This window comes from Fukomys damarensis, unplaced genomic scaffold (genome assembly GCF_012274545.1).
Source record: "Fukomys damarensis isolate Sample0158 unplaced genomic scaffold, DMR_v1.0_HiC HiC_scaffold_12, whole genome shotgun sequence".
In the NCBI taxonomy this organism is placed as follows: Eukaryota; Metazoa; Chordata; class Mammalia; order Rodentia; family Bathyergidae; genus Fukomys; species Fukomys damarensis.
Window position 1 is genome coordinate 31,745,444 of NW_022900924.1, and position 14,946 is coordinate 31,760,389.

The window sequence follows — 14,946 nt, forward strand, 5'->3', positions numbered from 1 at the left end:
TTTACAAGACCTGCTATCCCTGGTCCAGGTGACTCTGGCAACTGAGCTGAAAAGGCTTTGTGCAAAAAGGAGCAGAAGAGTAGGAGCTGAGGTGACAACTAGCAATTCTCTCTCTGGTCTAGGTATTTCCAACTCCTCCCTCTCACTGAGCAGGCAGTACCCATTTCTAATTCTGAGAAAAGTGGCACTAACAGCTCTAACAGAGCTCAGAAGCTCCAGTTCAGGGACTAGCCCACCACCTTTCCCACTGAGAACATATGCACACGGTGATAGGTAAATGCCGGAAGCCTTCATGTTCATATTTGCAAGTTCATTCATACATTATTGTGTTCATTTATGGATGATGAATCCAAGATCTAGACAAATTTACACAATAAATGTAGGGAATGATAACATTATATGGATATGGGAAGGAAGTAATGTGAGAAAGTGTGAGGCTACTCACAGGTAGGGTGACTAGCCTTGGCCCTCTGAAGCACCCCTTTGCCCTGAGGGCTGAGGGAGCAAAACCTTGCACGTCTGTATCTTTCAACCAGTTTGTGAAGCTTTAGGTTTAACCACATTTGGCAAGTTGCATAAAAAGGAAGCAACAGAGCAGGGCTTCGAGTGAGTTTAGGTACAGGTACTAATTACAACTGGTTTCCAGATGCTGGATGGGACTAGAATATGTGTGTGTGTGCCTGAGATGAGATCTTTCTTTACAAATCTTCTCCCTCCCTGAGTTCAATTTCATCTTAACTCTTGTTATACACTAACTAATTCAAGCTCCTCATTTTGCGGAGGAGGAAGCAGAGGTTGAGAGATTTGGATTACTTGCTGGAGGGCTCCTCGCTGCCGAGGGGCAGGGCTGAAACAGGGCTTTCTTGTCTCCGGCAGTGCTCACAGTTGTCTCATGGGTGCTTCTCTCATTTCTTCGCATGGATGCAGAGGCTTTGTCTCAGAGTCTTTGTGTTTGATAGCAAGTTCTGTCTCGCTGAGCCCAGAGCAGGTGGTCATTCCTTCCCACAGCCACACTTAGTGCTCTTGGTGTGCAGTGCTCTCTCCACCAGGTACTGCAGAAGATGGAAGAGGAGCCCAGGTTTTCCTGGGTTGGCTGGAGGAAAGTTGTTCTCACCACCAGCAATTGGAGAAATTTGCAGATTTCTATTGAAATGCGCTCACTTTCTTTGAACTGGTAACTGACATCCTTCCTACAGGGCTGTCAATCAAAACTTATATATAAGAGCTCTGTGAACTTCACAGCACCTTTCTCCTCATTGCTGACGGGTGAAAAGAAGATGCAAAGTTTGAAAGACACTTTCGTGACCTCATTTACAGAAGTTTTGATCTAGAAAAGTTCTCTTGTAATCAATAGCACAGGGTGAAGTATGGACTCTTTTGACGCCACCCTCAACAGTGAGGGTTTCTTCAAGGCATTACATTGTCTTCATTGAGTTCTTCAGTTTGGGGATATGAGTCTTTCCAAAGCACCTGTGAGTCATAGTCTCTGGAGCCAGGCAGAATGAAAAATTTAGGGCTACCTTTTGCGGCTGACTACCCTGTAGTCCTGGCCCCGAGTCTCTGGGCTTCAGCTTTGTGTCCTGCAAAATTAGTATCATAATGGCATTTATTCTGTAGGGTTTGTTGGAAGCTTTAAGCAACTGGCATTCAGCTAGCACCAAGCACATCAGAAGTCCTCAGGAGTTTAGCTGTTATGATGAGTCATAAAACAGGGACACAAATGTCCACTTGCAGGGAGGCTGAAAGGATTTAAAAGAAGTAATGTGGGCACGGTGTCCGGTACGTAGTATGTGTCTAATAATAATAAAAATGATAGCAGTAAGAATAAGGGCTAACATTTATATGTGTTTGCTAAGTTATATCTTTTACTTTATAAACACCAGGGGAAGCTGCTATTCTTAGAGTTCAACAAATGGCTGTGTGTTTGGGTAATATTTTGGAGAGCTAGTTACCCTTAGATTTGAGGGTAGGAATGCATTTGTTTACCTTTAAATTTTCTCCCCATTCTCTCATTGTTTGTACTTTTGCCTCCCACAAGCCTTCCCCAGTAGTTCTCACAAGTGTCTTGGGGAGTAAACAAATGCAAATTTGTGAAATGAATGAGTGATCTTAGATCACTGAGAAAGCTTGCAAAGCTCCACCTCTCCTGGTTCCCCTCAAGACTGGCTTCAATTTGAGGAGGGGAAATGGTTGTTGCTGTGAAAAATATAACAAGACAATGCATCGGACTATATATGTAAATCTATATAAATTTAGCAGTCTTGCCTCGGCCATGACAATCCAAGCTGAGATGAACCAGAATGGAAGACAGTGAGCTTTGGGAGGATTTAAAAGCAGCTCAAGGAGGGTTCTGGAAGCCTCACCTGTGCAAAGACAACTGCTCAGCAAGCTCTGCTCCCCTCTTCTGGCCCCAGGGCTCCCCTCACTATGGCCTGACCTGGTGATGGGTCACAAGTTGCCAAAGAGCAAACAAGGATGGTGGGAAGAATAAAGTATAAACCCTAACACTGAACCATAACCGAGTCCAAGGAAAATATTACTTGGTATAATGCCCCTCAATTGATTTTTAGATACAATCTATGAGAACTGGTCACAGTTTATCAGTCCACAGTGAAAGAGAAAGAGTTTTCCGGCTTTAAAAGTCTCACAAACAGCTTCCTGAAATGGAAAGGCGTAGGTCTGGAGTTGTACCATCTTAGCCCAGAGTTCTGGTTCCATGCTAAATAGCTGTGGGATTTCTGGGAAGTTCCTGTAAACTCTGGCTCTGGATCCTCTTGGATGGAGCAGGACTGAAGCCTCCCTCCCTCCAGTGAGTAGGTGAGGACAGAAGAGGGTCCTCCATGCAGGTCCTTCCCAAGCCAGCTGCACACACAGATGAGCTCTGCATCCCTGGCTGTGTTCTGTGGCGGGCCTCGTGGCTAGTTTCCTGCTTCTAGCTTCACTTTCTCTTACCAGAACTGCATTATGAAGTCCATTATTGTAATGTGATTATTTCAAAAACATTCTTATTCACTATGCATCTTTTTGTGGATAGAAAGAACATTTCCTTCTTTTTCTCATTATATCCATGTCCAGATCTACTCTATACTAAGCTTCCTTTTGTCCTCCACTGTCAGAGTCTTCTAATCTTGTGCTTATTTTGTATAGTAGGAGCATAACTTATTTTCCACCTCTATTCTCTCTCCATTTATGTTACTAAAATACACATCTGGCGGTGCCACTGAGCTTCTCAGTGCCTATAGCGTGGTACTTCACTTTCGGGGCTTGACAAATTTTAGGGCTAGGAAGTGGAAGGCGAAGTTGAAGAAGAAAGGCTTCTTAATGAGGCAGGGGTTGGAGCCAGGGAGGGAGGGCTGGTAGAGGTTCCCTGCAGTCAGGGAGAACTGGAGTGTCCTAGATTCAAGTGTAAGCTTACTGACTGCTGCGATTGGCTGCATTGTGTTCTTCATTTGTGGCTCAGACTTTCCAGACGTCCACTGAACATGCAACCATGTGTTCCTTATACTTCAGGGAGAGTAGGGATCTGGAGGAATCCACTTCAGTGATGAGGTTAGGAAAAGAGGCAGCAGGAGGTAAGGTGCAGAGTGGAGACAGAGACTCCGCGGAAGTCGAGGTTTAGCATCGATAGAACTCCGGTTCACAACTCCGTAGGTTTATTTAGCTTTTCCAATTTAATTGGGAATCAGAACCAATTTTATTTGGATGTCTTAGAACAAACCAACCTGAGCAAACTGGAGGTTTTAGGGATCATGCATCCATTATAGATATGGCAGTGACAGCCAATGTTCCTTTTCTGTCCTATCCAGAGAACCTCAGTAGTCCTAGGGTTGACAACACACCCAGCTGGAAGATTGCATTTCCCAGACTCTTGGCGGTTGCCAGGAGTCCAAGTTTTGGCCAAAGTAAAAGTTGTAGGGAGGATCATGAGCACATAGATGGTAAGGCAGTCAACAAACGGGCAGAGTCCCCATGACTGTCCAGCCACAATGGCAGTCTCTTCCTAGATTTCTTTTATAAAAGAGAAATGGAATTATCTCATTTTTTTGATTTTCTATGATCTGCAATTGAACTTAACCCTAATTTGCTAATATAGTAGCAGAATTACAAAGTGATTATGAAATGAGTTTTGGAATTAGAGTGTTTTTACTTCATTTTTTTTCTCTGTCACTTTTTCTTTTTTTCTTTGTGGTATTAGGGATTGAACCCAGGACCTTCACATCAAACTACATCTCCTGCTCCTTTTTTATGGTACCAGGGATTGAACTTGGGACCTTGAACTTGTGAGGCAGGTGGTGGCACCACTGACCTAAATCCCCGGCCTTCTGCTCTTTTTAATTTGAGACAAGACCCCTATTCACTAAATTATTAAGGGTGTATTCAACCCTGGTGATCCTCCTGCCTCAGCCTCCCAGCATGGCGGGATTATAGGCGTGTACTAGCATGCCTGGGGGCTCTGCAATAGCTGCTACTGAGGTTGCTATTAGTATTATTATTGCCATAGTTACTTAACAGGTTTAAGGTTCATCTCCATGAATAAGCAATGGGTCTTTTGGGATGTAGACTATTTATTTTCTATTGGTGGTACTTCCCTGGGACTGGTATGGGATGGGAATCCAGTACATTTTCATTGAATCATGTTTTATTAGGTTTTTGTCAACTATTTCTATAGGTAGATGATAAAAATTACTGTTATTGTGTACCCAGCAGGGGACTGAGGCTACGTATGCATATTGTCATTTATTTCTTTTCAAAATCATTTGAGATATGTGCTTGAAAAGATACAACTTTGGGAGTCAATTGAAACTATGTTATGTTTTTGGGTCAGCTTTAATAACATTAGAAGAGAACTGGACATGAACCTAGGGGAAAAAAAATCAAACCTGCTGCTCTTCCATCATTCAAGTTCACAGAAGCCTCTTGGGGCACTGAGTGGCCAGATGTTGCTGGCATGATGGCTTTGTTTTATTTCATCCCTTGCCAACTAAATTAGAGAAACTCTGCAAACCATTCTCCCTCCAGCCCACAGTCTCTCCACAAAGCTGTAGGTATGAATCAGGAAGAAAAAACCAATTTCCTTTTCCCAGTTTATACAATCTACTGTACACAAACGGGTTTTTCAGCCCCAGCACAGGCATGGGTCTGGTTGTGTCCTATTGAGCTTATTATTAAAGAGTAAATAAGCTCTTCTGGACAGAGGGGAAGGGTTGCAGGCAGGCTGCTTCCTCTGATAAGCACCCTCTTCTGTGGGCAGCCAGTGGCCCTTACAGTGTTAGAGCAGAAGTGGTAGTAGGAGGCGCTTAGGGAGGAGGTTGCTGAAAGTTTGGGTATTGTCATTTTGCAAAGAAAGCAACTTCTGTCTCAGAGTAAGTAAGGTTTGTCTCATGTTAAACCTGCTTATATAGCAGCAGGAAAACACATGGCCAAGAAATCTCCCCAGATTCTGCATATTCCAGCTTCTGTTTCCTGTTAGTATGGTCATTACTGCAGCAGAGGGTAGGTCCTAGCTCCTGTCACATGGTAGGTCACATCTCTGGGTTTGTATCTTGAAATCTTGCAGAAATCATCAATCCCTAGGCCCTACCCTTATCTGAGTGAATTAGAATTTCGGGTACTGGAGCCTGAGCATTCATATTTTTAAAAAGAAATGAACACAAATTAAAGAAAATGAAAAGAAAAACCACAAGGTAGGAAAAGTATTTGCATCAATGTGAGGTCTAACAGAATAATACAGTGAATGTCTAAAGTAAAACATTTTATTATAGTAAAAGAAAAATTGACATTAATATCCCTCAAAATATTTCTCCATGTATTCAACACATTTATCCCATTATTCTTGCCACTTTCTGAACTAGTTCAGGAAGTCTTCTTTTGTGAGCGTCTCTAGTTCTGCTATTGTGGCTGCCTTGAGGCTCTAAATCAGTTCAAAACATTGACCTTTCATGGTTTTGACTTTGGGGAGGATCCTGAAATTGCATGGAGCCAGATCTGGTGAATAAAGGGGAAGAGGACACATCATAACATTTCCACAAGTCTGCCTTTCTGTTGGATGGAACTAGACAGCAGAGTTGACCATATTTTTGATCAAATCTTATAAATATATTCACAAAAAGGTCTCCCAGAACTGCTTCAGAAAGTGGCTGTGCTTGAAGAAAGAGGGAGTGCTTTTGAGGAAGATTAATGGCAATGTGTCTTTTTACTTACTATAATTCATCAAAAATTTAAAGTTTTTGATCAATTCTTGTATACATCTAATAAATGACTGGTATCTAGAATACATAAAGAACTCTTAAAAGTTAATAATGTCTATGTACATATACCAACTTCCCATGAGAAATGTCATCATTATGTACCACAAGCATGTATTAATAAAAAGTGGCACATGTACTAATCAACGTGGCAAAAAAAATTAATAAGAAAACAAAGAATGCAATTTGGAAATAGAAACAAGATTTAAATAGACACTCCACCCACAATCCATTAATCTAGGTGGGAGAAAAAAAAGCTCTTGAGTGACTGAAATTAATAGAAATTCGTTGGCACAACAGACTTGTATCTAGGCTCTGTCATTAAAACTTCACTTATGTTCACTTTATATACGTAAATTTGGAGATGATGAAACCTACTGTATGGTGTGGGTATGGTTTGCCACAGGGTTCAAGTGTGAATAACTTGGCTCCCAGCATGGTGCTCTGAGAGGTGGTGGGACCTTCAAAAGGTAGGGTCTAGAGGGAAGCAATCAGGTCACCAGAGGGGCTTCCTTTCAAGGGATTAAGGTCGTTCCAGTGGGACCCTGGTTAGTTCCTTTGAGAGAAGCTGTTATAGAAGAGAAAGACTGGCCCTTCCAACTTCTGGCTTTCTGTTTTACCAAGTGATCTCATCACACATGCATACTCTTGATGGCATTGACCATGATGTGATGCAAGAGCGGTGAGGGGCACTCACCAGAGCCAGTGCTTGCCTTGAACCACAAGGACTGTGAGCTGAATAAAACTCTTTTCTTTATACATTACTCAGACTCAGGTATTTTGTTATAGCAGTGAAAAACACACTAATGCACAAGCTTGATGAGATAGTATGAGTTTTAAATATTATACTCTATGGAAAGCACCTAACATAGGATTTGGCACAAAATAATAATCACCACTTGTTTAGTGCTATGTGGTAGGTATTGTACTTTATCAGTATCTCCTTTAGTCTTCAGAGCAGCTCTGTGAAATAGGCATTTAATATTCAAAGCGGAGAAACTTAGCCCCAGAGAAGTTCAGAAACTTGCTCAAGGTCTCACAGAGGTCAGTGGTTGAACCAGATTCTAAGTCTAACTAAACTTTATTACTTACTATGTCACTTCAGAACTTCGGTTTCAAACATTTCACTCTTTGACATCATTTCCTAGTCACCTATCTTACTTTCTCGGTACTTTTATTCTAATGATTTCTTGATCTCATTGAAATCTCCAGTTTCCTCTGATCCTACAACCTTTCCTGAATCACCAAGACTCTGATGTTTTCACTTCCCTCCTTATTCAGCCTACATTATATGGTTCGGCACAGTTTACTTTTTCTTTGCAAATACCTTAACCTCATTGCTCCTTTCTCCCTCTGCTTGGAAAAAGCTGAATCGTGTTATTCTAATTTTTCTTCACTTTATTCTTGCAACCAAGCAGTAATTGTTGCCAGATGTAATTGCACAACTATGGAAATAGGACTTTCAGGAAAGCCAGGTTTTAATTAAGGTCAGGAGGAGAAAGGACCATGTAGTAACAAGGGTAAAAAAGTAGGGGCATTTGATTGTTGTGCTATGGAGAAGCAGTGGGAAGTCTGGTAAAGGTGGAGGCAATCTGGGATGTGACACAGCAGGGAAAAGAAGTCACTATGGAAGGTAGTGACCAAGGATCTTAGGACTGAAAGACCTGGTTGAAGAAACCTGCTATAAACATGCTAACTGGGCACAAGTTATTTATGAGTCCTACCCTTGGCTGGGGGTTCTAGGATGATTCTTGCTGCCCTCAGCAAGGAGATGGGTCAGTCACAAGTGTAACACAGTGTTATGGATGGGACCATATGTAGAGAGGAGAGATCCTGTTTGGAAAGAGTCAGAGTTTTTTTCTTCTGGCTCCTGGTGCAGTGGTGAAGGCACCAGTTAACTGGCAGCACCAGGGTCTCTGGTGGATCTGGGCCAGTGATGAGCTGGTGAACAACCAGCTCTCTGAAAAACAGTAATGACAACAGTGAATAGGTAGTCTCACCATAGCTGAATTGAGGCCAGCCATGGGCTCTCATTGATTGTGGAGCTGGAGAGCGGTATATGTGATCAGGGCTCTTGGCAGTGGTAAAAATTGGCTCCCACACAGCATTGGCTGGGCCAACCCCAGCCTGTTCATCTGAGCAGTGGAAAAAGTGGATTATACCTACAGTGCCATGAGAACTGAGGCAGGAAGCAGGCTCTCCAGGTGCAACCAGACCTTGTTCTCCTTTCTAGATGTTATGTAGCACTGTGAGAGAAGGCACAGGTGGCTCATTCACAGGAATCACAAGAATCATGTTCTGGGAACTGGGACAAAATTGCATGGGGTCTAAGGAAAATCATATATTCTTCATTTAGCAATCAATACCTTTGGCATATGTCCTATGTTCCCTGGATAATGTCTGCTTTCTAACCTACCATGTCTATTGTGATTTTCCTCCCTCAGTGTTCTGAGTAGTTGGAATTACTGTACAGGCACGTGCCACTGTATTATGATAACACTTTTAGCTATATAAATCCATGTTAAGAAAGTTTAGAACTAATTCCAATCACATTAATAGAATTTCAAGCATCTACAAAGTTCTCTCATATGAATCATTTATCTTCTTCTATAAAGGAGAAAAATCCTCTATTCTGCAGAAACCTCAATTATTAGAATATTCATGCATATGAGAGGTTGACTACAGGAAGAGGGAATAGTGGTGAAACTAACAGAGAAAGTTAGACATAACAAATCTTTTTTTCTTGCCAAGTTAAAATAATTTCAGTTGGAAATTGTGGCACATATCTGTAACTCCAGCACTCTGGTTGAGGTAGGAGGATTGAAAGTTTGAGTCCAGCCTGGACAACTTAATAAGACCCTGTCTCAAAAAACAAATGTGCTGGAGATGGAGATGTAGCTCAGTGGGAAGGCCTTGGCTTCAAACCCCAATATCACACACACACACACACACACAGGAAGATGTCAACTACGAGCCAGCATACTTTTGGGTTTGTAGTCTGTCTTTGCATGAATGAAGACTACTTCATACAGATGAATGAATTGGTGTAGTGGTTTGCTTGTGGTTGTAAGTACTGTTTCAGTATACAGAACTCCTGATAAGTTAGAGTTCTGAACATCCCAAACTCATGCACTGACAGGGCATGGGTTGACTTGCATGATATGTCAGCCTCAAACCCAGCAAAACCTCATCCTTTTGCAGTATAACCATCAGGGATCCAGAAGTTTTCCTTTTCCTTCCTTTTTAAGCTGTTCATCAGTCTCCTCCCAGTATTCTTAGAAAGTACTGAGGATTGTGACTCAAGAGAAGAGGTGGGAAAAGGGAAAAGCAGTGGGAAAGCCATTTCACAAGTTGTCATTATGTTAAGTCCTAGCACCTTCTTTTTTGAAAGTGAGTTTCATGACTCTCTCTAAAGGGGAGAGAAGGTGCTAACAGATTTACCTCTGTGGAAGATCGGTCTGCTAAGATAGTTGTGGCAGATGGCAGTTTGCAATTCTCACAATATCTTTGAATCTCCTAGCTTGGCTTCCCTCTCCTTGTGAGCCATAATGCCAGTTTGAAGCTTATGAAATCCTAATCATGTCAGAGTTATTGACTTGTCTTTTTGTCACTCTGCCTATTCTTTCTTACTATTTTTATCCTAGCTATATCATCTCCCTCTCCCTCTGAGGGTTTGACCTTTTTTCAATGAAGGGGAGAGCTAAAATTAAAAATAGAGTCATTAGAACATAACAGGTGGTGAGAGGTTGGGAGACATCTGGGCACCAAATAAATATTTGTATTGAAAAAAAGGAAAGAAAAGGAAAGCTATCACAATTGAGTGAAAAAACCTAGCCTAGATCTTCTTGGAAGTAGAGGCAAAACCACTTCTCTGTCACTTCATACATCTCATCACTAGGTAGTCTAGAAAAGTTGGGCAGAAGTGACTGGGAAAACAGGCACGCTTCCTCTAGGACGTCCCTTCCCTGAGACACTTACCTGATAATATAGATGCAACTGCAGCAATAATGAAGGACACAATGACACCAGGCCCTGCCATTTCCTTGGCCACCAGGCCAGATACCACATACATGCCAGTGCCCACACAGCTGCCAACTCCGAGAGAGATGAGGTCCACAGTGGTGAGTACCTGGGCCAGCTTGGTGCCATGTGCCGTGGTGGCCCCAGTCCCCTCCAGCATGGACTCCACCGGTTTGGTGCGTAGGATCCTGGAGTGCACGGCATACCAGGCAGCCCCCCACTGTACCCTCCGGGGGTCCAGCGAGGCCAGGAAGCCACTCATCTTGAGTGGTAGGGCTTGCAGTGAAGCTCAGCAGATGGAGGAGGGCTACAGAAGCCTTAGTGAATGGTTCTGGAAGTCATCTAGTGAATGGGAATCCCCTGCTTAGGAAAGGTCCTGAGGGACCCACAGCGGCCTTCTCCTGGGCATGAATATCTGCAGGAAAAACACAAGAAAAGAGAACATGAGACCACATGGGAAGCAAAGCATAACTTGAAAGCATGGTTGGAAGTGAACATCCCGAGCTGGTAGAAACGGCTCCAACTTTTCTGCTAGTAATATGGGAAGGTTCCTTCTCTCATTGATGTTTCACCTCCAGTCCTAAGCAATAGTTTGAAGCTTGCACTGTGCTGCATAGTCATTCTCAAGAGGCTGGACTACACTTTACTGTTGTACTACATGGGCTAAGCTACTTCCCTTCTTTGTGTTTCAGTCCCAGCCATCCAGGGAATGGTGGAGTCTCCCTCCGTGTGTCCATGTGAGGATCACATGAATGCATGTCTGCAAAAAGCTTAAGAAAATGCCTGGCATGTGGGAAAATGCTTATCTGTCAAGCTGTAAGTGTTTCTTACTTAGCTTTGCTAATTCTCAGGCATATTCTCTGGGGACATAGTATCTTTGCTTTTTACGTAAGAACGTAAAATTAGACCTATGAGTCTCAAGAGGAGCCATGCTGTGGCATGTCACCTGTAAGGTTGTTTGGAACTCCGCTTTCTTTCAGATGAAATGAAAAATATTATGGCCTTTTTCTTTTTGACTTGAAGATTAGGGTGTCGAGGAGTGCTCCTGACATTTGGGGCAGGGCTGAGATCGCATAGGACAGTGTCACACATCTTTTGAATATTTTGCCAGATATATTTGTAGATGGATCTAGACCTGGAATCTAATTCTGTTTTAAATATAAATGCTCATAATATTCTGGATAGTTTTAACGTACAAGTACATTTGAATTTTCTAGAAAAGCAGCTACAGAATACATCAAAGGCAGGTTTTAATTTGTTTAGTTTGGAATATACAAGGAATTTTCCATCATTTCAGAAAATTAAGGCTCCCATGGCACCGCCACTCATGGTATTGTACCTCTCAAGCAGCACCTCTGTGACAGTCTGTCATTTGGAACTGGCATATTTGCAGTGATTCTTTGCATAGTAAAAGTGTCTGGCAACTTCATTTGGACATCTCTGGGTATTTACATATGCATTATGTTGGATATGGGTAGGTTATCCATTAATTTCACTTCAGGGTACTAAGGAACATTTTGGCAAAATATTCATCGTAAAAAAGGATGTTGGGTCAGACAGAGTTGAGAAGTGTGGTGTTAAGTGATCTCTAAGGTTTTGTCAAATTAGAAAATGCAAATATTTTATGCAGCTCCTTTCTTTGGAAGCCAGAAGCTTTATAAGAGTCTAAAAATAATTTTTGAAGTATAGTCATACATTTATTGCAAGTACAGTACTCATAAGCCTATGACATTCATGTCTATAATCGGTACCTCCTTACATAATTTACTAATATTATTAATTAATACTATTTAGCGCTTAATATAGCACTTGTCTCTTTCTAAAGGCTTTGCAAACATTAACTAATTACGGGAATCAGGTGAAATATGACAGTTTGGTTCACAGGGGTTGGGTGACAAACCATTCTGGTTTAATTTCCTCCTAGAGCCTAGAGTGTTTGCATTTTTCCTCCTTCTCTTTTCTCCCTCTTCCACCTCCTCTTATTCTCCTTTCTTTCTAAAACTATGAGATCATGACATGTATATATGGGGGAGGCTGCTAGAATGGTGATTTTTGTTGTGTCTTATAGGGAAATGAATACACATATTTACTTAATTCCATCCAGCCATTTATTGAGCATCTATTGTGTGCCAAGTAGGTGATAGGCTAAGAAGTACACTGATGGGAGATGATGAATCACATCACATGTGAGAAGGTTTACTTTTTCTTTTCTGAAAAACTTGGCTTTTATTATTTTTCTTGTTAAGCTTAGCATGCTTATTGAAGAAAAGTAGACAATATGAATAATAAAAAATCCACATGAGTAAATAGAATACAACCCACCTAGCAACAACCCATCATTAATACTTGATTTGTATTCTTTCAGACTCTTTTCTAAAAAAGCATGTATACACATCTATTAGAATGTATATACATGTGTATTTTTTAAATAAAAGAGATTTACCATTTACTGTAGTTTGAAACTTCCTTGTTTTGCTTAACAATATATTTAAAAGTCTTCCCAACACCCATAGTTATGGAAATCTTGTTTTTAATAGCTGAAGAGTCACTTCACTATTATGACTCTGGTGTTTTTCTTAAGCAGAATGAGATTATGCAGGAAATTGGCTTGTTGATTTAGTTTTGGTTCATTTGTTCATTCAAGAAAATGTTCCCAGCAACTTCTCTGAAGCAGCCCGGCATTAGGCATCAGTTGCTGTGGTAAAGAAAACATGCAAAGTCCTGCTCTCCTGGCGCTGATGTTTGGCAAGGACAGACAAAGCAGTACACAGGTTGACAAATAGAGATAGGTCACTCAGGAGAGGGGTAAGGGCTATGTTATGGCTGACCTGTGTCCCTCCGAATTCAAATGTTGAAGTCCTAACCTCTAGTGATCTCAGAAGATGCCCTCGTTTGAAAATAGGGTCATTCCAAATGTAATTAGTTAAGTTGCATCATTGGAAGTGAGTGTGACTGGTACAGGATGAGGGGAGGTTTTGTGTGTCTTATTAACTCATTTAATCCTCCTAGCAAATTCAGCTTTGTAGAGGAGGCAGTGGAGTTGGGGAGAGGTCTGGCCACTTGCTCAAGGGCGTGGAGGTATTAAAGGGCAGAGCCAGAACTTGGCTTTTGGTGTCTACTTGCAGAACTTGTGTCTGGACTCCTGGCTTTCTAGAGTCTGGTATACAAAGATGAGAACTAGGAGTGGAAAACCAGATATCACTATTTCCACTGGGGACCATGAGTTCAACAGGTACTTCCTGTTTCCTGTCTCATTCTGGGCTGGTGGCAGGGTCTGCTGTTACCTCTCCTTGGCAGGCAGTGTCTGCATGCTGTCCTGTCTGGAGATAATCCCCCAGGATACTTGTAATAGCCATCCCTTCATCAGAAACTGTCACAAGAACATTGAAAAACACCCAGGCTTAGTAGGGAGGCAACAACTTCTATTTACATTTTATATTCCTGATAATTAGAAATCGTGGTGAAAATTGTGGGTAATTAACTAGAACAAAGGTGGAGGGTGGCAAGAATTCTTTCCTGACTTAATTCCCTCCATGCAGTTTCTCTGAGCTCTTGCTTTATTGATGTAAACAGGGGCTTGAGGCATTTCCTTTCTTGATGGGAAATTTACTGGAGAGAACAAAATGTACAAAAGAAAGCATGCTTCTAGGTGACTACTGGCAATATCCATATTCATTACACCCAGATTATGTTAATCAAAGATAGTTTTGGAAGCTCATTGGTGTTGTCTTTCCAAGATGAGCAATAAATGTGTGTTGTGCTTTCTCTAGCACTTTAATTCAAGTTTCTCAAAATACTTCACAGCTACAAGTAAGGAAGGCTTACAGGGCCTCTGAGAGGAGTCATCACTGTGGTGTTGCTGGCTTGTTTGAAGCTTCGTGGGCTTCTAAGTATAATGATGGTGAGAGGTTTATTTCAGGATGAACATGATTATAGTTTAGAAGATCACTGAATAGGTGGGATTATAGAATTAGGTTGGAGCCTGCCTTCGGAGGTGAGGAGAGGGAGGAAATGAAGGATGACAAAACAGTAAACAGCTAAAAATCATTCCTGCCTGATTTTGCAAATACACTAAGGGATTATGTAAATCCCTTCATGACTTTCCAGTGAATAGTATTCCAGCCTTGCTGGATCATCTGGGGCAGCAGGGAACACTGGCAGCCCCATGGCATGGTTGTGCGGCTATCATTACTACAAATCAATCAATACTTCCCCCCCCACGGCAAAATGAGGTTACAAGTTAGACTGGAAGTTGCCTGAAACAGCCCACCAGCTGACTACAGCCCACCAGCTGACTGCAGCCTCTGACGCACTCTTCTGGGGCCATTCCTACTATGGGGAGAGTACTGGGCTGAGCTTCTTCTGGTTTAGGACACAACTAAGGGGCTAGATTCCCAAGGCTCACATTCTGACTGTGCCTTAATTGACCTTGGACAGAATCTCCTATGCTTTGGTTTCACCACCTATAAAACGGTATAACAACGGTACTCAGCTCACAGGGTTGTGGAGAGGGGTGAAGGAGTCGTTGTTTGTGACCCTTTCAGCAAAGTAGTTGTCATGGAAAGATTCCAAGGAGCACTTCTCAGAATCACCCTGCTCTGACTCCTAAGTAGTTTTGTTAAGTATTGCTGACCTCCCTCCCCCTCTACCTGCCCAGGCAGCTCTCCAAGAGCTCTTCAGC

General features: G+C 42.0%; 1 protein-coding gene across 2 annotated transcripts in view; it reads right to left on the bottom strand.

Annotated features, from left to right (window-relative positions):
• The window catches only part of Slc7a14 (solute carrier family 7 member 14), a 105,345-nt gene that overhangs the window by 42,685 nt on the left and 47,714 nt on the right, over positions 1-14,946 (bottom strand). For both annotated transcript variants that reach the window (XM_033762518.1, XM_010632387.2), the window contains exon 2: positions 10,224-10,680. In XM_033762518.1, coding sequence (XP_033618409.1) covers positions 10,224-10,527 — 304 coding nt within the window. In that variant the 5' untranslated portion in view covers positions 10,528-10,680. The remainder of the gene's footprint in view (positions 1-10,223; positions 10,681-14,946) is intronic.